The following is a 26060-nucleotide window of genomic DNA, read 5'->3' as shown; positions in this document are numbered from 1 at the left end:
CTGGGGAGATTGGGAAGGTGGAGCAGATTCCATGAAACCTGTACTGTTTTTTACAAAATGTTTTTTGTATTTTTCTGTGAAAAGAGTCTTGATATTTTAAACTCTTCAAAGGGGTTAAATGTTCTCTAAATGGTAAAGAACAAGCTCTGAATGGCAGTGGGATAATTTTTTAACTCTCCAGCCACAGCTTCTTTTAACGATTTTCTTCTGGAAGTATGTTCTGTCTTTGTGAGTCCATTTCTCCACCTTCTAATTTTAAACTATTTAAGGACTTTGGGCTAATATCATATGATGGGTTTTGTATGTATAAGGAATGGTTTAATGATTTAGTAGTTGTGAAAGTAATATATATGACAATTATGTGCTAAGTTGCATGGTCAGGGAAAACGGGTGCGTAAGGGTATATACATGTAGGCAGTGTAAGAGCGTAAAGGAATCTTGACCAAGGATATATACATGTAGGCAGTGTATGAGCATAAAGGAACCTGATGTGAAGACAGAGGAGGCAAACATTCAAGGTAGTTTCAGCTGGAAATGGAAGGATCAACTAGAGAGGAGAGTCACGACAGCACTGGCCAGATACAATGAGAATGTAGTTCTCCAGATAGGAAGTGATTCTTGGAATAATGTTAGAGTGGGGAAGGAGTGAGATTGGAGGCATTCTGAAGGAAAAATGAATTTCTACACTGGACTGTAGGATGGATGAGATGCTTGAATATGGCCAGTTGGATTTTTCTCATCTCTGAAATAACAAGGTCACAAGGGAAACCAAAATAAGCAACTCAGAAATCAAAACGAGGGCCAGGTGAATATTGTGTTTTTTTTCATCAACTTACCTGATTTGGGCTATAAAAGGTCAAGTATTCCCAGTGACTTCTGTTAAGCAGCTTTCAAAAAGCAGGTCTGTTCCCGAAGATTCACAGTCAAATGCTATTTTACCACCAAAACTGAATAAAATGGTTAAATTTTAATATTCACCTTTTATTACCTTGAAGTCAATTTACCAAGGAGTTAATAGGTATGGAAAACGAACACTACAGGATGATTAACACACCCATTTTCATTTAGAGAGACTGTAAATAATAATATGCTGGAGGCTTGGAAAATGATCGTATCTCGAAAATTTTCTTAAAAGACAGTATCTGACCTGGGCTTTGAAAGATGGGTACAACTTTGCATGTGAAAGTGAGGGTGTAAAAGGAGGGCAGTGGTGGGAGAACGAATAACGGGTAAGAGGGAATAATAACGTGGTGACAAAAAACAGGCTAGAATGTGAGGGTTTGGAGGAGTTAAGTCTGGGAAGGTAGGCTTAAGAAACAAGTTGTGAGTGCCAAGGAGCTGCTTTCCTGGTGGAACAGCGGGGCAGAGCAGGTAGAGCTGTGGTCTCCAACTATTAGTTTTTAACTATTTTTGAAATAATGTCAAATTTCAGAAGGGTTGTACGAGTAGTGCAAACAAGTTGCGTGTACCCGTCACTCCGATTCATCGACTCTTCATATGGAGTTACACTCATCTCTGTAAAACCCCATTTCAGGTTAACCTCCTACTTCCTCTTCAACAATTCAGGGACTTTCGAACACGTTTTCTCTCTTACTGGACAGACACCCCCGTTCCCAGTCTCGCTGATTCTTAAGAAACTTGCAGGCCCCAGGTTCTCGGAAGACGCTTCACCCCTAAGATTAGGCTTCTCCCAAGCAGGAACAGGTACAAACCGGCGCGGAAGCCTGAGCCCGCTCGCCCGGTGCCTCGCCCCCTGCGCGGCTGCGGCGGCACCCGGAGCATTAAGAGCGTGGTTCCGGGAGCGGAAGTAGATAGGACCCGGAAGGGCGGCTCTCGCGCTGTTGCTGCTTGGGGGACCTTGGGATGAAAATGGCCGTCGCAGGAAAGAACAAAGGGAAGAAAAAGAAGAATGCTGGGAAGGGGTGAGTGGCGCGTGGTACGTCCACCTGGCAAGGTGTGCGTTCGGGAGTTCGGGCGGGCGAAGCGGCGGGGCGTGCCGTGGTGTCTCTGAGCTAAGCCTCGCGTCGGTATCTAGGGAGAATCCAGACCGCGGCGCTCGTGGGGCTCTGACAGGAGACTATCTTGTCGGACAAGTCGCGGAAAGCTTGTTCCACGGCGATCACCCCTCCGGAGGCAGCGCAGCTCGGCTGGCGTCCCTCTTCAGCTCCTTTGAGCCTCAGCTTCAACCCGTCTATGTGCCTGTGCCTAAAGTAAGTTATTGTGGTCTGTTTCGAATGGCTCATTAGAACAGCTTTAAAACAAGCTAATTTACCTTTCGGAGCATGGTTTCTAAAGGGGGGGCAGATAGGATTAATTTTAAGTAACCTTTCATTATTGGACATCCCAGTGAGAGAAAAGATGCCAATTGAGAAAGACTACTAAATTATTAAAAGGGATGAGGTCTCAAACATAACTTCAAACTTTTAATAGGAAATCACGAAGAAAAAAAAAAGGGGTGAGGAGGAAGAAAATACATCCCAAATTCAAATACCACTTTTGCAAGAACCTGCAAAAAAAATGAAAGTGAACAAAAAGCTTTCTGATGCAGACAAAAAGTTGGCAAACAGGTTGGTAAACTTATCTTAATGTTAAATTTGATGTAAAATAATTGAGATTCTTAATACCTGCAATATTCATCGTAATATTTTTCTCGTTGCATAGTTCTAATTAAAAAAAAATTTTTTTTGTTACGGAAAATCTCCCCCATGTGCCCAGTATTAACAGTTATTAATATTTGGCCAATCTTGTCTCACCTTTACCCCATTTATATCCCCCTCATTATTTAGAAGCAAAGCTAACACGTTTTATCTGTAAATGAAGAAGATGAATTTGGTGTTCTTAAACTCAGAGATCAAATTGTCCCTATTAACTTAAAAAATACATATATATACATATATATTTTTTACAGTATTTGTATATCTAGACCCATATCACAGTGCCACCACCTAGTTAACTTTCCTGTTTATCATGCTACATACTCTTTTCAAGCCCTCTAGTTCTCTTTTCTTAGCAGGTGATCTTGTTACCCAGTCACAGCTGTTAACTGCTAATGATTATGAACTATTTTTTGTCCTCCTCTGAAAACATCTATGCACATCCTTAATTTCTTCCATCATCTGTGCACATCCTTAATTTCTTCCCCTTTCTCTCAGAAAGGTGCCTTCCTCCTCTTGTACAATCACCTATGCTGTGTATACCACCTTCCTCTTCCTCCTTAGGGATTGTGCCATGAGGTATATCCATTTTCTCCTGTTTCCTGTTAACTTTGGTCTGTGCACCATACTAATGTGCTCAAGATTCTCATCTTAAAAAAAAGAAATCCGACAAAACCAAACACATTCTATAGTCTCTTGTCCCTGTTTGCTACCATTCTCCAGTACCTCCCTTCATAGTCAAGCTTTAAGAAAAAAGGAGTCTATACTTTGCACTGTCTTCCTTTTCTTGGTCTCTTTCTCTTCCATGTGCTTGCAGTCTGCTTGTTTCTTTGTTGTGTTTTCACTTGCTCTGACCATCCTTCTAAAACAGTGCTCAGTGAACCTCTGCCAACTTGCCATGTTTAATAGGCAGACAGCCTTTGTCTCTCTAGTCCTCTCCAGTACACTTAAATGGCTGCTTTTCTTCTCAAAGCAATTGGATTCTTTGATAGCAATCCCTTCTGACTCCTTTTGTCTTTTCCTACTCAGTGTTAGTGTGGATACCTTTTCTTCTTACTGCTTCGTAAATGTTGATTTCCCTCAGTATTTGTTCTCAGTCATCTTCTCATGACCGTTTTCACCCTCCATTCTGCTGGGCCCATGGCTCCACCATTCTGGTCTCCCCCCTCCTGAGCTCTTGACCTATCTGTTTGCCTGCTGGCATCTGTCCCTGTATTTCATTTATACCTAAAATTCAGAATGCTTCAGACTGAGCTAATTAGCCTTATCAGACCCATTCCTCTGCATGAGTGATACTACTAGCCTTCTAGTTGTCTTAGCCAGTGACTTGGAGGTCATCCCATACTTTCTTTTCCTAGCAGATCTAATCAGTTGCCAAGTCCTGATGATGCTGTCTTTCCACTCCCTTCCTTGTTTTGGTCGGTCTGTTGTCTCTTTCCAGAGATGTGCAATTCTGACTGTCTCCTTACTGGCTCCCCTTATCCATCCAGCCTTGTCCCGTTGCTATTATCTTCCACTCTGCTGCCCAAATTATCTTAGGCATCTTAAAGTCTTCAGAGGCTCTCCATCTTCCATCTTCCGTGGGATAAAATCTAAGTACTTTGGCATAACAGGTTGATAACATTCTTGACCTGTTTTCCATCTTACACTGTTTTGTTTCCTTTCACATCTGCTAGGTCACATACAGTAGTGAACAAAATCAAGGCATGGACCCTCTCCTCAGTAGAGTTTATGGTCTAGTGAAGGAGTCACAGTGGCCAACATTTACTGAAGGTTGTCGTGTGCCAGACATTGCCTTTCTAACTCAGAGAAGCCTATCTCATTTCTCTTGTTTTTTTGTCTGTTTCGACACCATGTATTATAAATGTACCACTTTGTTGTGAACTTGCCTGTCTCTTCAGAGACTGGACTATTGAAAGTCCTTTTATACTTTAATAGTCTCTTTATCTTTCTATCCCCAGAGGGTAGAACTAAGTGAAGCCTAGTAAATGTTTTCTGAATAAATGAATGATTTTTATCACTCCTGCTACCCATTCTCTCCCTTAAGATCCCTGTCCAGCTGTATTTTGGGACTGATGTTCAGACCTCACATGTGCACCAAAGCTTTCTATTTTATTTTGCCAAGCAATCCTTAAAATCTTACAGAACTATTATAAGTGGGAAATCTGGTTTTCCCTATGGGCCAGTATTTTGCAGCTCAGTTAACCTTTATAGAATCCCTGGTATTGCTACAGTAGCCCTGGAGTTCTAGATCAGGGAATGAAATTGGGTATGAATGGGGTGTAAAGTAACTCTCCAAGAGCTTTAAATGAACTTGTGTTGCTATGCTATTCCCTGGCAGTTTTTTTTTATTTTGTTGTCATTAATCTACAATTACATGAAGAACATTATGTTTACTAGGGTCCCCCCTTCACCAGGTCCCCCCCACAAACCCCATTACAGTACTGTCAATCAGCGTAGTAAGATGCTGTAGAATCACTACTTGTCTTTGTGTTGCACAGCCCTCCCCATGCCCACCCCAAAATTATACATGCTAATTGTAATACCCCCCTTTTTTTTTCCTACCCTTATCCCTCCCTTCCCTCCCATTCTCCCCATCCCTTTCCCTTTGGTAACTGTTAGTCCATTCTTAGGTTCTGTGATTCTGCTGCTGTTTTGTTCCTTCAGTCTTTCTTTGTTCCTGTACTCCACATATGAGTGAAATCATTTGGTGTTTGTCTTTCTCCGCCTGGCTTATTTATACCCTCTAGCTCCATCCATGTTGTTGCAAATGGTAGGATTTGTTTTCTTCTTATGGTTGAATAATATTCCATTGTGTATATGTAGCACATCTTCTTTATCCATTCATCTACTGATGGACACTTAGATTGCTTCCATTTCTTGGCTATTGTAAATAGTGGCTTTTGGATGTAGAGTTCTATAGATGTCTATTAGGTCCATCTGTTCTAGTGTTTTTCAGTGCCTCTGTGTCCTTACTTATTTTCTGTCCAGTGGATCTATTCTTTGGAGTGGGTGGCGTGTTGAAGTCTCCTAAAATGAATGCATTGCATTCTCTTTCCTCCTTTAGTTCTGTTAGTATTTGCTTCACATATGTTGGTGCTCCTGTGTTGGGTGCATATGTATTTATAATGGTTATATCCTCTTGTTGGACTGAGACCTTTATCATTATGTATGTAATGTCCTTCTTTATCTTTTGTTATTTTCTTTGTTTTGAGGTCTATTTTGTCTGATACTACTGCAACACCTGCTTTTTTCTCCTTGTTGTTTGCATGAAATATCTTTTTCCATCCCTTGGCTTTTAGTCTGTGCATGTCTTTGGGTTTGAGGTGAGTCTCTTGTAAGCAGCATATAGATGGGTCTTGCTTTTTTATCCATTCTATTACTCTGTGTCTTTTAATTGGTGCATTCAGTCCATTTACATTTAGGGTGATTATTGAAAGATACGTACTTATTGCCATTGCAGGCTTTAGATTCGTGGTTACCAAAGGTTCGAGGTTATCTTCTTTAGTACCTTACTGTCTAACTTAACTCGCTTATTGAGCTATTTTAAACACTGTCTGATGATTCTTTATTTTTCTCCCTTCTTATTCCTCCTCCTCCGTTCTTTATATGTTGGTAGTTTTATTCTGTGCTCTTTTGTGTTTCCTTTAACTGCTTTTGTGGGTAGTTGATTTTATTTTTTGCCTTTAGTTAGTATTTGGTTGGTCTGCTTTCTTTGCTGTGATTTTATTTTCTCTGGTGACATCTATTTAGTCTTAGGAGTGCTCCCATCTAGAGCAGTCCCTCTAAAATACCCTGTAGAGGTGGTTTGTGGGAGGCAAATTCCCTCAACTTTTGCTTGTCTGGGAATTGTTTAATCCCTCCTTCATATTTAAATGATAATTGTGCTGGATACAGTATTCTTCGTTCAAGGCCCTTCTCTTTCATTGCATTAAATATATCATGCCATTCTCTTCTGGCCTGTAAGGTTTCTGTTGAGAAGTCTGATGATAGCCTGATGGGTTTTCCTTTGTAGGTGACCTTTTTCCTCCCTCTAGCTGCCTTTAAAACTCTGTTCTTGTCCTTGATCTTTGCCATTTTAATTATTATGTGTCTTGGTGTTGTCCTCCTTGTGTTCCTTCTGTTGGGGGTTCTGTGCACTTAACGTGATCTGATCGATTATTTCCTTCCCCAGTTTGGGGAAGTTTTCAGCAATTATTTCTTCAAATACACTTTCTATCCCTTTTTCTCTCTCTTCTTCTGGTACCCCATAATACGGATGTTGTTCCTTTTGAGTTGGTCACACAATTCTTTTAATATTGTTTCATTCCTGGAGATCCTTTTATCTCTCTCTGCGTCAGCTTCTATGTGTTCCTGTTCTCTGGTTTCTGTTCCATCAATGGCCTCTTGCATCTTATCCATTCTGCTTATAAATCCTTCCAGAGATTGTTTCATTTCTGTAATGTCCTTCTGGACATCATCCCTTCGCTCTTGCATATTTCTCTGCAGCTCCATCACATGGTTATGAGCTTTATTTTTAATTCTTTTTTCAGGGAGATTGGTTAGGTCTATCGCCTTCTCAGGGTTTGCCTCTGTGATCTTGGTCTGTATCAAATTCTTCTGCCTTTTCATGGTGATAGAGGTATTTGTGGGGAGCTGGTACATGCGTTGGCTAAGAGAAAGTCTCTTCTTGCTGGTTTGTGGCCTTCCTCTCCTGGGAGAACAGCGACCTCTAGCGTCTTGTGCTGGGCAGCTGCGCTCAGACAGGGCCTCTGATTCTTGCCCGGCCGCTGTGGAGTTTAGTTCCACAGTTGCTGTGGGCGTGGCCAGCCTCAGGCTGCTACTCCAATATGGTGGAACCGCGAATGTGTGGGAGGCTGTTTATCACAGTGAGGGGCCTCCGAGCTGCGCTGCCGCCCAGGGGGTTAGGGCGCCCGGAGTTCCCTGGGATTCCCAGCTGCTGGGCTAAGTGTCCCAGGATGCTTCCGTCCAGCTGTGGGGTCCCTGTCCCTTTAAGACTTTCAAAAAGCACTCGCTTTTCTTTGTCCCAGGGGTGTCAGCTGCGGGGACCCGCTCACAGGTCTTACTGTCCTGTTTCCCTAGTTTCCAGCACCCCACACACGCACTGTGTGTCTACGCTCCGGTGTGGATGACTAGGGCTGGGTGTTCAGCAGTCCTGGGCTCCCTCTCCCTCCCCGCTCTGACTCCTCTCCTCCTGCTGGGAGCTGGGGTGAGGGGCGCTTGGGTCCTGCCGGGCCACGGCTTGTATCTTACCCCTTCGTAAGGCGCTGGGTTCTCACCAGTGTGGATGTAGTCTGGCTGTTGTCCTGTGTCTTCTGGTCTCTCTTTTAGGAACAGTTGTATTTGTTACATTTTCGAAAATATATATGGTTTTGGGAGGAGATTTCCGCTGCTCTACTCATGCCGCCATCTTGGTTCTCTTCCCTGGCAGTTTTAATGTATCTTTGGAAATTGAGCTTAACTTTTTCTAAGTCTTAAGTTTTCTAAAGATACAAGTCACTTTTTGATAATGCTACTTCTTAAATTTAAGTATATTTGGGAATGGTAAGTTTATATTTGGGAAAGGTAGATGTAGGGGGGAAATACTTCTAATCTCTGTACTTTGTCAAATACTGGACCTGACTTCTATGACTCTTATTTCTTTCCTTTCCCCTTCCTCTTTCTTTCTTTCCTTCCTTCCTTCCTTATCTGCCTTAAAAAGGGAAAATGCTCTAGCAAGTGCCGATTTAGAAGAAGAAATTCACCAGAAACAAGGGCAGAAAAGGAAAAATTTTCATGCTGGTATTAAAGAAGCAGATAAACATGTCCTTGATGATGTAGATCACACAGTTGTACCTCAAAGAAAGAAAATTCAAATCAACCAAGAAGAAGAGCAATTAAAGAATGAGAGAACTGTATTTGTTGGGAATTTGCCTGTCACATGTAATAAGAAGGTGAGTGTGTGATCTGTATATTGTCAAGATTTGGAGAATTTAATCATAACTTTTGTTCATGTTTCCTTTATTTAATAAACACATAATAAGTCATAAACATAATTAAATAGTACATTAATAAGTCATAATATAACACATAATGTGTAGCTTCATTTTAAATGACCCATTAATCATTCTGTATATTGATGCCAGGGTCTGCCCTGCCTTACCATTTCCATAGTCACTGCCCTAATTCAGGCTTTCTTAAATCTTATTTGAACAGTTGCAGTGGCCTCCCATCTGCTTTGTTTTTGTTTTTCCCAGCCTTATGTCCTATTAATGCCACAGTAACATAAACCTGAGACAGTGCCTAGCCATAGGAGCTCAGAAAATATGTGTTGTGTAAATGAATGACTGTATCCTAAGTTTTCTTCCATTATGTAAAGTTCCCTAAACTCAAAATATGCCCTTTACTGTCTGTGTTTTCATGTGATAGCCACATTGTTGTCAATCCCTTGGGTTAGAATTCACCTCATGCTTTGAAAGACAATTTAAACTCCACTTTCATAAGAACAGTACTAAAAACTTGTTTTTCCCTCTCCTCCTTGTCCTTTTGTCACCTAGTGTTTGATCTGTGATTATTTTGTAAAACAACACATTTTGCTTTGTAGCATAGTTTTGGTTATTGATCTTGTTAGCTTATAAAGGGCTAAAGGGAAGGGAGTGTGTGTAGTGCTTTGCACCCTCAATTTTTTGAAGTAGAATTGATTATAGAAGTAAATATCCTAACTGTAAAATAAGTTCTTCACATCCTGAGCCATTCATAAGAATAATGCATAAAATTTATCCTCTAGATTTTTCTTAAGTCTGATGGTGCTAATTCCATACAATTGGGGCATTTCTCATGAACTTAATTGTGTTTTCTTTTTATATGTTCCAGTAAAATTTTTTGTCTTCCAATTGAATAGTCACCCACTTTTCCTGAAATGTTCGTAAAGATTATCAGTTTTATTTAATTCCATTTTGTAGCACTTACTTGATGTTCTGAAAGTAGACTGAAGTGTATATATATATATTTTTATTTTAGAAGCTGAAGTCGTTTTTTAAAGAGTATGGACAGATAGAATCTGTACGATTTCGTTCTCTGGTATGTTTTCTGCCTACTCAAAATTGCATAATCTTAAAATGTATCACATTTAAATCAGACTTACTAACGTGTTAATAACAGTGAGATTGAGGAGCATTTCACTTAAGTCGTTTGAATCAGTAAATTCAGATCTAGGCCAAAAGAAGACTTTCTCTAAATATTTACTGCTGACTCTTGTAGTTTGTTAAATAATTTAATGAGTTCACCTAGAGAAATGTTATCCTTGTTACTAAAGCTAATAGTGTATTTCGGAGGGTGGGTGGGTGACTTTTGTTTGCTGTGTCAGGTAGCCAGAAACATTAACACTTAATGAATAGCGTTTCTGGAATCAGGCATTCAGTATGTGAGGTTTGTGTGATATACACAGTATCTAAGCTTCCCTCTAGACAGGGTTTTCTTTTTTAATCAATTTAATATTAAAACTTTATAGGAGTAAGTGGTTATCTGATTTCATCAATTGAGCATTCTGTAGCACACTTAAAACCGTGTTCCTTGGCACATGAATCAAGGGTCATTCCTATCCTCTTTCTTTTAATGTAATGAATGTGTATTAGGATATAGGAAATGTTTATTCCTTGTTTCTAATTGCTTTTTCTCATGTGATTCTCCAAAGTGAGGTTTCTCAGCCTTGATAGCATGGACATTTTGTGTAAGATAATTCTTTGTTGGTGGAAGCTGCCCTGTGCATTAAAGGGTGTTCAGCGGCATCCCTGGCCTCTGCCAGCTTGATGCTGGTAGCATCCTCCCCACCCCAGCTCTAACAAACAAAAATACCTCCAGACATTGCCAGCAGTCCCCAGAGGGCAGAAATGCTAACTTCTCTAAAAGTAGACATTTCCTGAGATTTGGGCACAGTCTCCATAATTTCTGTCATGGTGTTTGTTTCTCACTTACATTGCATGTACTTTGCCCTTCTGAGTCCCATTTCCCCATATTGGATTCTTGCCTGACACAGTCACTTGGGTGTCTTGCCAGCACCCCACTTTCAGCCTCTCTGTGCCTGCCACCATCTGTCCCGCCCCCAGGCTGCAGGCCTTGTTGCCTTTGTCTCTCTTCGCCCTTGCCTCTTGTTGTTTGTCATCCCAGCCTGATTCTCAGCTGTGCTTCCTTCCAAAGAAGAGCCATTCCTTTCTTTTTCTCATCTACCTAAGTTCTCGTTTCCTTCTGAATGAATAGTTACAGAGGCCTATTGTGTTCGTATCTTCAGTCCACCTCTAATGAACTCCCGCCTGATTTTTCTCCCCTGCCATGAGCAACACACACACGCACACACATGCGCGCGTGCACATAGTGCCTGGTCTTGCCTTTGGGGAGCTGCCCAGACTCTGGCCTGTCACTGGATTACTGGTATGGTTGGTGACCCTGCTGTGCGCTCTGAACACCCCATACCTCACTGTGGTCCTTGTGTATTCTGCAGTTGTTGTTCGTCTGACTTCCCAGGCTGCAAGCTGTGATTACAGGTGTACCTGTTGGTCTTGCTCATCCATCCTGTGCATTAAATATGTACGGACTTGGCTAAAAGCTTCCCGATTTTCTCACTGTTGGTGAGATATAAGTTCTAAGCCTGACAGTCTGCATAGGGTGGCCCTGAGGCCCTGTGTTCCTCCCACGTGACTGTCCTGCAGCCTGGGAGTGTCCTTCCTTGGTGGTCATAGGCTTGGGCTTTCTCACCTTTGCCCTTTCGTTCAGTTCATTTGCTTTGTTGGGAATCCTTAAAGTTTCATTTTGCCTATCAAGAAACTCTGTTTTCCATTAGGCAGTTAAAATGTCACTTAGGCTTTTTCTGATACATTATATGATTAAGTGGTAATATTTTCTCCAAATTCTTTTTGTACTTTACTACCTTATGTTATACTTACTCATTTCTATCTTCAGTAAAAGGACATAAGTCCTTGAGAGCTCCTAGGAGGCACCCAATAAATGAGTTTTGAAGACCATTATTCATTAATTATTCACTTGTACATTTCTTATGTCTTGTACTGTTTTTCTGTCTATAATTTGAGAGTTTGACTATTAGCAGTTTAAGCAAGACAAACTGAAAACAAATAGTTCACACTTCCTAGTTTTACTTTATAGACTATCAGATAACTAAGAAAGGAAGTTTTCCAGGAGAGATTTATGATTATCCTAAATGAGATTGACATTCATATATGCTCCTAGACTGGGAGCTGAAGGGTCTATTATCTTTGCCTTAATCTTCTCAGTACCTGGCTGTATTGGCACATAGGCAGTCACAGTCATTGACCTAAATTTCCACCTCCTCCGTAAAGTCTTTGCTATCTACAGCCTTCACTCATAATAGTATGTATATATATGACTGAAAATAAAGTATACCTGAATATAAAGGAGATTCCCTTACTTGTCCATTAAAGATATCACAGATTTTTTTTTTTTTGCCAACTGGCATGTCTTACATTATTTATCAATTTAAACGTATTTAAAATCATGTAGGATATATTAATTTAGAAATGTTGCTTTTTTCCAAGCTCATTTTGTGAAACAGTTTTCTTTACATTTTTCATGTGCATCTTTAACATTAATGGTCTCTCATTACTGGAGACCCCTTTGAGTGACACATTTTGAAGGCACAGATATTTATTTCCATTGATGCCTTTTAAATCTAAATATTGTACTATCATTGGAAATGTTTTTCCTAAGCCTCCAGGTCCCATTCACATAACCTTAGGATGGTTATTTCTGATTCAATATTTTCCTAGAATGTTTTTGTTTTTGGTCACATCATGTCATTAGAGTTAGATGTTTAGAATTCAGTTAACTAGAATATAATTAATTGGAAGTAATACTTCAACTAATGAATTTTCTTTAATATTTTTTTTCTCTTAAAAGATTCCAGCAGAGGGAACTTTGTCCAAAAAGTTGGCAGCAATAAAGTAAGTTTATAATTAGAGAAAGGGAGTGGTCTTAAACTCTTCCATTTTGGTTAAAAATTTAGATCATTTTTTTTCATAGATTTTTATATTTGGATAATACCTCATGCTTCACTATTTCCTTATGTCTGTAATAGCACATAAATTTGTCAGATGTTTGTCTTTAAGCCTTAATGTGAATTGTGTACTCAGAGAATATTGCAAAAGAACTTACTAGAAAATGCACCATAGGAAATATCAAGGATGATTAGGCAATGTTTGGAAGAGAATAAGACAATTTTCTGCCCAAATATTCTAGTAAAATCATAAATATCATATTTCATTGATTCTAAGGCACACATTGTTGAAAATTGTTGACATCTTAAGATACTGAAATGCATCTGAAAATCAGGGATGCCCCATAGCTGCATTGGCTGGTCAGATGTTTCCAGAGAGAATTCATGTTTGCTTCTCTCAGTACTGGGGGTTCTACCAGCCCTAGACCATTTAAGTTCTCTGTGAGGGCTTGGGGACCACACTGGTAGTGTGGCTTGTGGCTCAAGTTCTCAGAGGATTTTTCCTCTACCCTCCTTATCCACCCAGTGCCAAGAATGAGATGTGCAAGAGTCCTTACTCTCCCTTTCTCATTAGTTATTTTATTGAAATATAATTTACATATAACATTGTGTAAGTTGAAGTTTTACAACCTTTATTTCTCATTTTCTGTCAGTTTTATCCAGGGTTTCCTGTAACTTGTTTTTTCTTTCTTACTGGTACATGAAATGATGGCTTTTACAAGCAGAGGTGTGTATATTAGATATAGATATATATTAAATAAGTAGGTCACATCTATATAGATATAGTAGATAAAATATAGTGATATACTTTAATATACATTAAATTGCTTCATTATTTACAATAGCCAAGACTTGGAAACAACCTAAGTGTTTTTTGATAGATGAATGGATAAAGAAAATGTGGTGTGTATATACATAGTAGTATGTTATTCAGTCGTGAAAGAAGGAAATCTTGCCATTCGGGACAACATGGATAGACTTTGAGGGCATTATGCCATGTGAAATAAGTTAGATAAAGAAAGATAAATACCATGTGATCTTACTTATATGTGGAATCTTAAGAAAAGGGACCTGAACTCAAAGAGAACAGGTTGGTGGTTGCCAGAGGAAGAGCATAGGGGAAATGGGTGAAGGGGTTCAAAAGAAAACTTTTAAGTTATAAAATAATTAAGTTCTGGAGATGTAATTCATAATATGGTGACTCTAGTTACTAATACTGTATTGTATATTTGAAAGTTGCTAAGAGAGTAGATCTTAAAAGTTCTCATCAGATGGAAAAAATCTAACTTGTGTCGTGGTGATGGATGTTAACTATACACACTGTGGTGATTATTTCACAATATATACAAATATCATTCTATTATAAACTTGAAACTAGTATAGTATTATATGTTAATTACCTCAATAAAACAGACAAGAGGTTATGAGTTGCCTCAGCCAGTACTGATTGAATTAAGTTTAAAAACTATTTCTGGGAATGTTACTGTATCAGGATTTTTTGAATTGCCGCAGTCGCTTTGAGTGAGTTCATTTCTCCATTTATTCCTGATTTAGAATTATTTGACAGACCAGATCTTTGCCAGTTTTTTCCCATAACCATCCCAACACCAATTGTATAGTTGACACTTGATAAATATGTGTTAATATTACTGAATCCAGTAATGCTTGTTGAGGTAACCAACATCGAGGTAACTAGTTTGTGGAGGCAAAGTTCTCCTTTATACAAGGCATTGTTCAGATTGTGTGGGAAATGGGAAGCTCTAGTAAGGTACAACCCTTCTCTGGGCCATACAGACTTTTCTTTCTGTATGAGGCTGAAACTCAGGGGCCTAAATTTCTGCAGAAACGATGTTCTGATAGGAATATGTGGTAGCAATACTAAGGAGTTGGGATACCAGAAAAAAAGAGGAGTTTGCTCACTATGATGGCCTTTGGTCTCCCCGACCCATGCCCCCAGTTGAAAATATTTTTGAATTGAATTATTTGAATAAATAATGAAGCAAATGGTAAAAAATAAAACTGTAAAAAGTGCAGAGTGAAAAAATCCTTTCCTATATCTTTTCCCTGCCACTAACCTGCCCCAAGCAGCTGCTGCTTTTTCTTTCTTGTATGACCTTCTAGAGACATTTTATGTGTTTACATATCTACATATCATCCGTTACCCCTACAAGGTTAACTTTTTGAAGCAGAGGTAGTCAACATACTATACACATTTTCCTTTTCTCTACTTAATGTAACCTGGAGATCTGTTTATATTAGTGTAAAAATTGGTTCCTCCTTTTTCAAAGCATCTTAGTAATCTGAAAGGTGTCCCATAACTTGTTTTAATATGCTTCCATTGATGGACTTTTAGTTTTTTTCCAATCTTTTGACCTTTACAAATAATGCTGGAATGAATGACCTTATACTTCTCTACTACATAAGTGAAGTTATCTGTAGTTTAAACTTTTAGCACTGGAATTGCTTGTTCAAAAGGGTATTTGCATTTGTAGTTTTGACTGCTTTCCCATAGAAATGGTAACTTATTTAGTACCAGTCCATTTACTACCAATATGTTTTTGAATTTTTTGATCCTAGGCTTACCTGATAGGTGAAAGTGGCATTTGGAGTTTGCATTTCTTATAAGTGAGCGTCTTTCCATATATTCAAGAGTCATTTGTGCTTCCTTTTGTCTGAATTATTACTGTCATTTGCCCCCTCCCCCCCCTTTTTTTCCTGTTGAATTGTTTATCTTAGATCTGTGGGATATTAAGGAAATTACCTTCTGTGATTTGAGTCACAAATATTTTTCCCAAATGTTGGTCATTTGCTTTGTTGCTTTGCTTATGGGGGGCTTTTCCTAAGTAAACTTTTTTGCTTTTTCATATAGTCAAAGAATGTTTAACCTTTTTCTCTGCTTTATTAATGTATTACTTAGCTTCAGTAAACCGTATATTGGAAATGTGCAATTTTATGATTTTATTACATGTCTGCAAGGGTGAAGCCATTGCTACTGTCTTTCTCCTGAGTACGTGTATCCCTGGCTTCTTTTTACCTGCCTGTCCCCAGGCAGCCAGTGACCTGCTCCTTGTCTGTGCTGTTAGTTTGAATTTTCTAGAATTTTACATAAATGGACTCATCATACAAAATGTACTCTTGTCTGACTTCTTTTGTTCAGCATGATGATTCTGAGATCCATTCATATTGTTGGATGCTCAGTGGCTTGTTCTTTACTGCCCAGGACTAGTCCATTACATGGCAGTACAAAAGCTTGTTTTTCCATTAACTAGTTGATGAAGATTCAGGTTATCTTCAGTTTTTGGCGTCAAGAATAAAGATTCTAAAAACATTCACGTACTAATCATTTCTCTTGAGAAAGTACCTGGAGTGAGGATCGCTGGGTCTTGGGTAGGTATATGTTCACCATCTAAGAAGCTGCCAAATTATTTCCTAAGTGGCTGAGCTGCTTTACAGTCCCACCAGCAATGTGAGAACCCAGTTGCTCATTGGTCAATACTTGGTATTATTGGTCATTTAATTTTAGCCATTCTAAAGGTTTGTCAGCTGGTTTTAATTTGTATTTTGCCAATGATTGAAGATATTAAGCATCTTTTCATGTGCTTATTGGCTATTCGTATCTTTGGCGAAGTGTCAGTTCAGAAATGTTGCCCATTTCCTAGTAACTTGTTTATCTTACACTGAGTTGTATAGAGTTCTTTATATATTCTGGATGTAAGACCTTTATGTGATATATATATGTTTTGCCCTAGTCTGTGGCTAACCTTTCTAAGGGTGTCTTCTGAAGAGCAAAAGTTTTCTATGAAGATCCAGTTTGGAGACAGCTGTTGTTTGGTGGTCTGGTGGGGGCAGTGGGCTTCTCCATGGACCTGGTCCAGCCTCAGATGCAGGTTTCCTCCCTCCTTCCTGTGGGTCTTGTGCTGCCTGTGTGTAGGGGCCTCCCTTCCACAGGCTACAGGGGATCTTCCCTGTGCCCTGGGGATGGCAGGGTTTGTGTCCCTGCCCCAACAGCTTAGCCTTCCCCTTCACACAGAAAATCCAGGCAGGCTTTTTGCCTTCTCCACACTAGCTTAGGCCTTCATTTCTCCAGGCCACATCCCCATACTTGGTCTTTCCAAGGGGGCACTGGCAGAGGCCTGCTGGTGGGTACACACTCTTGTGTTGGCAGCTCCCAGGGACCCATTTCAGGCCCAGCCCACATTTGGCATTAGCAATTTAGTAAAATCATAGCTAAAATCACCAGCCAGTGTGCAGTACTGCCTACAGTCCCCTCGGACAGCTTGCCTTTACTTAGCTTCCAGACCACTTGGTTTCCTTGCGACTTTAGCTCTGATGGCTTCAACAAAAGTGATAATGCTGTAGGTTACCTGGGTTCTTCTTGTTTTGGGCAAGAATGATGCTATTCCTGGCCTTCTAGCTTCTAGGTGGAAGGAGAACTCTGGGTGTCATTAATATTTAGATGTCTAGATGTCATTAGTTTAAGATCATCCACCAAGCTTGATATAAGCCATATTCTTGCCAAGTAGGAAGGGGCAGAGCTACATGCTTGTGTATTCCCCGGGTCAACAGGATCATTTCTAGAGTAACAGTACAGGTTGTTAACATAACTGGAAAGTGACTTTAAGAGAATCTTATCTTGGGATTGTCTTAGTCCATTTGGGTTGCTGTAACAAAATACCACAGACTGGGTGGCTTATAAACAACGGCAATTGATTTCTCACAGTTTTGGAGGCTGGGAAGTCTGAGATGGGGGCACCAGCATGTTCTTGTGAGGGATGGCATCCTGAGTCCTATCCAGGGCCTTCTCACTGTGTCCTCATACACTGTAGGCCAAACAGTAGGATAAAGATAGGGCTGGGGACTAGGGGGGTATATTTAATAAGAGCACTAATCCTGTTCTGAGGACTCCACCCTCATGACCTTAGCACCTCCTTAAGGCCCCACCTCTTGTTACCATTACACTGGGCATTAAATGGATTTCAACATATGAGTTGGGGTTGGGGGTAACACAGTACCCCTAACTCTAGGGTTACACTAGGACATGCTGGATTAGGATGTTGTCAGCAGCTGTGTGTTGTATGGGAAGAGTAGGGGATCTGGAGTCTGCTAGACTTGTTTTAAGTCCTAGTCTGGCCACTCATGTCTTATGATCATGGCCACATGCCTCTCCGAGTCTCAGCTTCCTTATCCATAAAATTAGAAAAACTAACACCTATGTTAGAGATGTGAGATTAAATCAGATGCATAAAATGTCTAACACAGTGCCTGGTAGATCTTAGGCATTTAAAAAATCATAGACATTTAATAAATTATAAATCAATATAAAACTTTCAGATTGTGTAGTGTATTATTACAGGATGCCATGAGTAATGCCTGATAGTATTTTCTAGTACCTTTCTTGATGATACTCATTTGTTCATTAATATTTTTGTTACTTCAAAACAATAGGGCAGTGTCTTCCAGGAAGGATCTGTGGTCATTATTAGCTCCTTCTGTTGACTGGTCACATATAAATTATATCGCCATATTGTAAACCTAATGAGTTAGTGGGCATAGGCCTTGAGCAGCAACAACTGCATCATTAAAAAAGTGAAAACATGCTTCCCCTTGAAAGAACACAACACTACCTGTGGTCCTGACAAAGGGGTCAAATCTGAGTCTGATCAAATCTCTGGCTCCAGCTGCCAGTTTGCAGGAAATACAGAGGGTAGAGGTACATGTGGAACTGAATTGTATATGAGCTTGCAGTCGACCAAATCCAGGCTTTAGGAAATTCTGCCTATCAAACAGTAAGATAAAGAGGGAATCCTGTAGTTTAAACAAAACTTAAAAGACTTTTGAAGTTGAAAAATGTTCAAAACCAAAGTATAATGTCTAGGAATAGACACTGGGATAATAAAACCACTTAGATACATAGGGAAATGGTTCCTATAAAAGGAGATGGGGGTTACCTTGGGAGAAGAGGAGAGGCTGCAACTGGGAAGGGCCACAGAGAGAGGCTTCTGGGGTGGGTGATGGCTGCAAGGGTGTTGGCCTGTTAATACTTCACTAAGCTACATGTTTGTGCAGATTTTATTTTATAGTAAAAAGTAAAACTGAAGTTGTGTTTCATGTCTACTTGGGCGTGAGTTCAATACAGAGCTGTAGCTAACATTATAGTTTCTGGGCTGAGGCCCATTGCCTGGGTGGCCCCCCTGCTCCCTCACAGTGATCACCAGTAAGATGGCAGAGGTCACAGGTTTTGGCCAACATCTGTGTATGTTGTGTGCTATTTTTTGAGTTATTATTAAATAACTCTATTAAAAGAGATGAAGCTTTCCCCAGGATTCTTGTCATATTTGTTGAGCGTAGAAAACAAGTCCTATTTGTTTTAGAGACTTTGAGATTAAGAAATGTTACATCTTCTTTTGTTTTTGTTTCTGGTGTAGACGTAAAATTCATCCTGATCAGAAAAATATTAATGCTTATGTTGTGTTTAAGGACCAGAGTGCTGCTGCAAAAGCATTGCAAAGGTAACTTTGTCTCTTTGAGGTTTGAACAAAATTACTGCATTTAAGTATGTCTAAGTACATGTTTTATTCTTTGGTTTCACTTCAGGGTAAAGATTATAGTGACTCAGTGCTCACTTTAAACAACCATTTTCCCTTTGTATTTATAATACAGAAATGGGGCCCAAATTGCAGATGGATTTCGTGTTAGAGTTGATCTTGCATCTGAGACTTCATCTGTAAGTAGTCCTTGGGTTGTGTGAAGAACTTAACTATGGTCTTACAGGAAGAAATGTTTTCTGAGCTTTTGCCAAAAGAGAAGTGGAATCAGCATGAGGGACGCGCAGAAGGGAATAGCCTTATCCTGTGTGGTCACAGTGTTGGTGAAGTGGCATAGGGACATTAGCCAACATTAGCTCAAGAACGTGTTCTTCCACCCCTGCCATGAGATCAGATAATCAGAGTTAGCCTGGAAGGTATGTGAAAGGCCATCTGGGCCAATGCCATATTTTATACTGAGGTCTAGAAAGTTAGATTATGTGTTAAACAGTTTTGAGTCCCTGCTCTGTATCACAAATACAGTGTTAAGATATGGTCTCAGTTCTCTAGTGTTACATGATATAAAGGCAAAGATGTACAGATGGGCTGATTGTGGCACTATTTTGTGATAAATACTGTCATAAATGCACAGTATGCCTTGTCAGCTGAGGAATGGGGCACTTCCTTTGGGAACATGCTGGTCAGGAGGGACAGGAGAGCTTCCAGGGGGACAGGTGTTTTATCAGACTTGGAAGATGAGACGGTATTGCCTAGGCAAAAAGATTTTTAAACATTATAAATGGTGGGGACCAAAACTTAATTTGCTTAGGGAGTGACAAGAGGTTGGTACAGTTCTAAGTGGTGGAGTGTGAGGAGGGCAGCAGTAAGTTGCTGTTGGAGAAATAAGTAGAGGCTGAATCATGAAGACTCTGGTCTGCTGTGTTGAGGAGTCTGGCTTTTGTCCAGGAGCCATTGCACAAGTTTAAATATGAGAGTGATGTGACCAGACTTGCATTTTACATAGGTCTCTTGAAATGAATGAAGAATGTGTTAAGAGCTCACAGAAAAAATGCATTGCTGTCACTGTCGGAATGACCTAGTTGAGAGATGACAAAGGCCTGGGTCACATCCCTAGCTTTGATTGTGGACCTAGCATAGGGTCAGTAAACTGGCCTGAGGGCCACATCTACCTGCTGCCTATTGTATAATAAAGTTCTATTAGCACAAAACCACACCCATTAGGTTATGTGTTATTGTGCAGTAATGGCAGAGGTGAGTAGTTAAAACAGAGACTACATGGCCTGCAAAACCTAGAATTTTTGCTGTCTGGCCCTTTACAGAAAAAGTTGGTCCACCCCACATATAGCATGCCTTTCTTGAGCACTGTCTGCCTTCGTGTTAGCTGTGAGTGGAATAAGCATGGCCTCCTTTGGCGCCCACATTCCAGCAGGAAAGACCAAATGACTGGGGTGTCATCAGATCAGGGTGAGGGAAAGGGTGGATTTTAGAATGACTTCCATTTACTGCTCCTGTGAATGAATTGTATCCACCCTCTTTGTGTTTCAGAGGGACAAGAGATCTGTATTTGTGGGGAATCTCCCATACAGTAAGTTTGTTTAAACAAAAAGTACCTGTTCATCATTAAAATAATGGCAATAACAACTGAGTAGTAACTTAATGTTTTGCTTTAAGACTAACTTTAAGAAGTATGGAATGTAACTTGACTAATTTTCATGGAGCTGTGCTTACTTTGCTATATTACTAAACGTCTCCAGCTTTTTAAGGTGTTTCTAAATCTACTTCCACTTCAGTTGAATTTCTTTCTAGAAGCTGAAGAATCTGCGGTTGAGGAACACTTTCTGGATTGTGGGACTATTGTGGCAGTAAGGATTGTGAGAGACCAAGTTACAGGAGTCGGCAGAGGGTTTGGCTATGTGCTCTTTGAGGTATGGGAGACGAATGCATTATCACATCCTTTGAAATGGGCTAGGGGGGATTGTCATTACTGTTTCATAATACCGTCTTAACTAAATTCATAACCAGCCATAATGGAGTATGGTTCCCATAATGGCACCTAACCAAAAGATATTCTAGTACCCTCTTTCTCCATACTGATTTTACTAAATGTTTCACATATTGGATATTAAACGTATTAAATCTCTGCCACCTTCTGTAAAAGGGAGAAAATAATTGACAGTTCACTTAGAAGAAAATTTTAGACTTTGTAAAAAATTGGTTATATTTATTAGTTTACTAAACATTAACCAGTGTTTCATGCCTAACATTGTTAGAATGTAAGTATAAGAATATACAAACTATCTGATGGCACTTAAGTTTTTCTTCCCTCAACAACCCATTAATACATTTCCTTCCAGATTTTTTAATGTTGAATTTAGTTCTATGAACATAAAATTTTGTCAGCCTGCTTTGTGTTTTCTGTTGTATAAATCAGTTCCATTGAGTGATACAACATAATTTATACTGTCTTTTCTCTAATGATTCCCAAATGTTGAACATTTGCAGTGTTTCTCTTTTTCCCTGTAGTAATGGGATTGTAGTGGTTATGTGTTTGCCTTTAAATTGTGCCTGCATTTTCTTATCACTTCTTAAGGACAGATCCTCAGTGGGCTGTTACTAACTAGGTTTAGATGTATGACCATCTTTAAGATTCTCTATAAGTGTTCCCAGATACTTTATATGCAAGGCTGTCACAGCCCTGTGTCTCCACCACTACTGGTTTGCAGTTACTGTTTCTCTGCTCTGTCTTCCATTAATTGATAAGTTTGTTAAGTTTTTACCAAATGTCTCATGGATATTTGGGGTTAACATTTAGTGGTCCATATTGGAATAAAAGAATAATGAACTTTGGATCTAAACAGAACCCTACAGGATAATACAAAGCATCTAGTCCAACGTCTCAGGAACTATAAGTTTCTTGCTCTCAAGTTAACTAATACAGTGGGGTTTTTGCAGAGAGAGCCTTGTGAGAGGGAGGTTCATTGGTTTTAAAGATTGCATATGACTAATCTAGTTAGTTGAAATTTCATTTTACAACGAGAAAAAGGGAGTCTACTGGATTGTGACTCAGTTATTTAACAGGGCAGCATGAGTGTTTCCTGGGGAAAAACTCGTGGGGAGTATGATTGAAAGACTAATAAGCACAGCTGCTGGAGCAGTTGGGATTGGACTTTTTGGATGTGGAAATGGGAGGGTTTCTATGTGCAAGCTTGAAAATTGTTCCAGTCCATTAAAGTCAAATTTCACTAGTTTGTTTGCAGATGAGTTTCTGGTAGAAATTAATAATATATTGATTTTTTATTGCAGAACACAGATGCTGTTCATCTTGCTCTAAAATTAAATAATTCTGAACTAATGGGAAGAAAACTCAGAGTCATGCGTTCTGTTAATAAAGAAAAATTAAAACAAAATTCAAATCCCAGTTTGAAGAATGTCAATAAACCTAAGCCAGGACCTAGTTTTGCTTCAAAAAATGGAGGACATTCTAAAAGTTTATTTATTGGAGAAAAAGCTGTTCTTATTAAGAAGAAAAAGAAAGGACAGAAGAAAACTAAGAAACAGAAAAAAATAGCAGTCTAAAGCTTAAATTCTTTTTCCCCATTTGAGTAATAGTAATAAAAATGTAGTGAACCTATGTATTGAGCTTCAGAATTTTATATGGATGGTATATGTGAAATGGGAAAACCTTTTCAGTTTATTCACATTGTAACAGTTCCTTTGAAACATTAATTTTGTCAGATTAATCACTGTTGATTATGTTACTGATAACAGATGATTTTAGACATAGGGTTGAACATTTAGAATTTTAGTGGTTATGTAGTAGTGTAAATTAGAAATATGAAATTAACAAGACAGTTATTTTAAGAATCACTTGGGATGAGACTAAATGAAAAATTGAATAAATTTAAAGAAAACAGAATTGCAGTTGCTATTGGGTGGAGAGGTGTGAAATAGGTGAAGGGGATTAAGAGGTATGAACTTCCAATTATAAAATAGTCACAGGGAATAAAAGTACAGCATAGGGAATATGGTCAATAATACTGTAATATTTTTGTGGACAAATGGTAACTACACTTACCCGGTGAGCACTTAGTAATGTATATAAGTCTTGAACCACTGTTGTATACTTGGAACCAGTATAATACTGTATATCAACTATATTTCAATTAAAAATATTTTTATCAGTTTAAGAAAAACCAATAAGCCTTAATACTGATTGTACCTAGATAAAATATCTTCATAAAGTGAGAACACTGATTTAAGGTCAAATCACAATCCCTAAAAAGAGAGGTTTTGAGGGCTGTTAGGTGACAGCCGCTGATCGTTCTCCCTTTCTTTTGTACTTAATGATAAAGGAGTTCTGGGTTTTTATTTTATTTCATCTACCAAATAATCAACAAGAATATTATAGAAATTTTGCTCTGACTTACTATTTTTAACCAATGATGAGACTGGTTATTACAGTCTTTGACAAATTGGCTATAAAGCAGATTTCTACTTTTATTTCATTTTTAATTTGAAAAATACTCCCAAGAGAACTTTTGTGCTTCTTACATTAATGTTACCAAGTAGAGTGAAACAGACTTTCAAGAAAGTCATATTTAAAGGAAACAATTTCCAATAAATATGGTAATTAATCACGAAACACAAGAGTTTAATTAGGGGAGAGAATACCATTGCATTCCTTAGGGCTTGACTTTGTGATACAGCTTTTGTCCCCGTCACAAGTCTTACCAAGCTGCCTCTGTTTCTGGGAGGGAGGGCTGGGAGTAAATCAGGTGGACTGATCTGAAGCAGACAAGCTGTGATACATGCATCATAACACTTAGGTTGATGGAGTCCGAGCACGGGGAGAGGGGGCGGAGGGATTAGCTCGCAGGCAGTGAGTTATTGCTGATTATTTTGAAAATTCTTTTTGGGTGTAGCAGGTTTAGCACAAGGAAAACCTAACAGGTCTTTGAAGTGTAGTTCTGTAAAACCAGAGCTCCGTTTTCCTTTATTGGACTGATATATTATGCTTAGTAGAATCTTGTTTTTCATAAGTAGGGTTTAGTAAATACTAATTACTTGGTAATTCTTGACATTTATGCACATATTTCCAGTTGTATAAAGATGCATTGCCTTTAGACTATCACTGTAGATATATAAACTAAAGTATAAAGTTGTTTATTTTTATAGTGTATTTTTAATGTGTATTATACTGTGTAATGTACAATGTATATATAAATTTATATAATTTTAGAGTCTGACATAGTGTGCTGCTTTTGGTCTTAAGGTTTTTGTGTATACAGCCCCAGACTTTGGAGTAAGGACATCTCATTCTTAACCCTGCTCTATAATTGTGCATGTACGACCTTGGACAAGCCTCTCAACGTATTTAAATACCTTGATTGGTGAAAGAAGGGGCTTGAACTAGATCAGTGGTCTCATACTTTTTTGACTATGATCTGCAATAGCTTTAATTTTACACTGTGACCAGTACAACATGGATATGTTTAACTAACATGAAAAGGTCACTTGACAGTACTGGTCCTTATTATACATGCTGCTGTCTCATAGTTTAAATTTTCGTTTTATCAAAAACATTCGTTATAATTCACTAAGGTTATTCCACAGCCACTAATGGTTTACTTATGAACACTTGCCCAGGGGATTCTTAGGCTGTTTTCTGTTTCAGGATTTTAAGCTTATAGGTGATTTTAAACTGTTACTTAAAAATGTAGAGTAGTTGGGGGATTCAAAGGTGCAGATGCTGCTCTGTGTTTGGTATAAACACATTGCCTGGTATATTGTGCCTCACAGTAGTGACCTCAAAGTTTACATCACATTTACTATGTACAATATAGGGACAGAAAAGTAACATGTTCTTCGTTTATTCAGGAGTCCTAGTCTAATGGCCACATAGTCTAAACTGTCAAGAGAATCGAGTTCTACATCTTATGCCATTTGTGTGGCCTTGGACAAGTTTTTTCTGTTCCAGCAAACCTGACGCTCGGGACACTCCTCCATCAGTTGAGGTTCGCTGACAACTTTTTGGGATGGAAAGAATAGGAATGTGTATGCAAGGTATAAGGAAAGGCTTTTTGTGATACTCTTGTGAAAATCATTTGCTTTGTTTAGGTTTATGTACACTTTGTACATGTACATGTACACACTTCCCTTTGCCCTATCCCAGTGCACACATATCTTCGGTCTAATTTCCAGTCTTGCATAGGGTCTCAGGTTCATCATCACTTAAGCAGAAGGGATTTCCCAGACTCATGGACTAGTTGGGGCCTCCAGCTAAGTTTCCATAAAAACCATGCAATAACTTCTGACATCAGCTACCCAGAGTTTGACCAAACTTCATAGGTTAAGGACATAGTCCCCTGCCTTCACTTCAGATACCAGTCATGAATTTGGGGTATCTGGCCACTCTTCTGACCAGCTGGCTACTACTTGGGGGTTCCCACTACCCCCTTAGGTTGAGTAATTTACTGTAGGGACTCAAGAGAACTCAGGAATGTGCTTTGCTTAATGATTACAGTTTTATCTTGGCAAAGGGATACCAACCATAACCAGCCAAAGGGAAAGACGCCAGGCAGAGGTGTGAGAGAGACCCAAATTTGAAGCTTCTGTTGTCCCCACCATATGGAGTCACATCATCCTAGCACATAGCACAGTGCCAACCTGGGAAGCCCATCTGCTTTGGTGTCTAAAGTTGAACTCAAATCTTTATACCCCCTTCTTTCCTCTCTGCAGGGTAGGGTTCTATCACCTAGTCCAAAGTTCCACCTCTCTAATACCACACTTGGTCTTTCTGGCCTGGCCAACCCCCACTATGAGCCATCTCCTTAACACAAACTTCAGGGCTCATCCTTG

At 39.2% G+C, this 26060-nt stretch overlaps 1 protein-coding gene across 15 annotated transcripts; it reads left to right on the top strand.

Annotated features, from left to right (window-relative positions):
• The first annotated feature begins 1789 nt into the window (after positions 1–1789).
• Positions 1790–24440, top strand: RBM34 (RNA binding motif protein 34). 15 transcript variants are annotated; one of them, XR_005031542.2, is made up of 11 exons: positions 1791–1922; positions 2036–2210; positions 2431–2567; positions 8356–8587; positions 9654–9713; positions 12561–12604; positions 19135–19166; positions 19318–19381; positions 20748–20787; positions 21012–21127; positions 22506–22703. XR_005031542.2 is itself a non-coding variant. In XM_036919269.2 (11 exons), exons 1-11 carry the CDS (start codon positions 1864–1866, stop codon positions 22776–22778), a joined length of 1251 nt encoding a protein of 416 aa, XP_036775164.1. In that variant the 5' UTR covers positions 1791–1863; the 3' UTR covers positions 22779–24440. The 15 variants fall into 15 exon arrangements, 12 of the variants coding, with proteins under 12 accessions (XP_036775170.1, XP_036775164.1, XP_036775162.2 ...); XR_005031541.2 differs by having other exon boundaries at positions 21009–21127; XR_008998852.1 differs by having other exon boundaries at positions 19083–19166; positions 20993–21127; positions 22506–22613.
• Positions 24441–26060: the final 1620 nt, after the last annotated feature.

Source organism: Manis pentadactyla, chromosome 8 (assembly GCF_030020395.1).
Source record: "Manis pentadactyla isolate mManPen7 chromosome 8, mManPen7.hap1, whole genome shotgun sequence".
Classification (NCBI taxonomy): domain Eukaryota; kingdom Metazoa; phylum Chordata; class Mammalia; order Pholidota; family Manidae; genus Manis; species Manis pentadactyla.
This window is presented reverse-complemented; position numbering and strand designations above follow the sequence as displayed.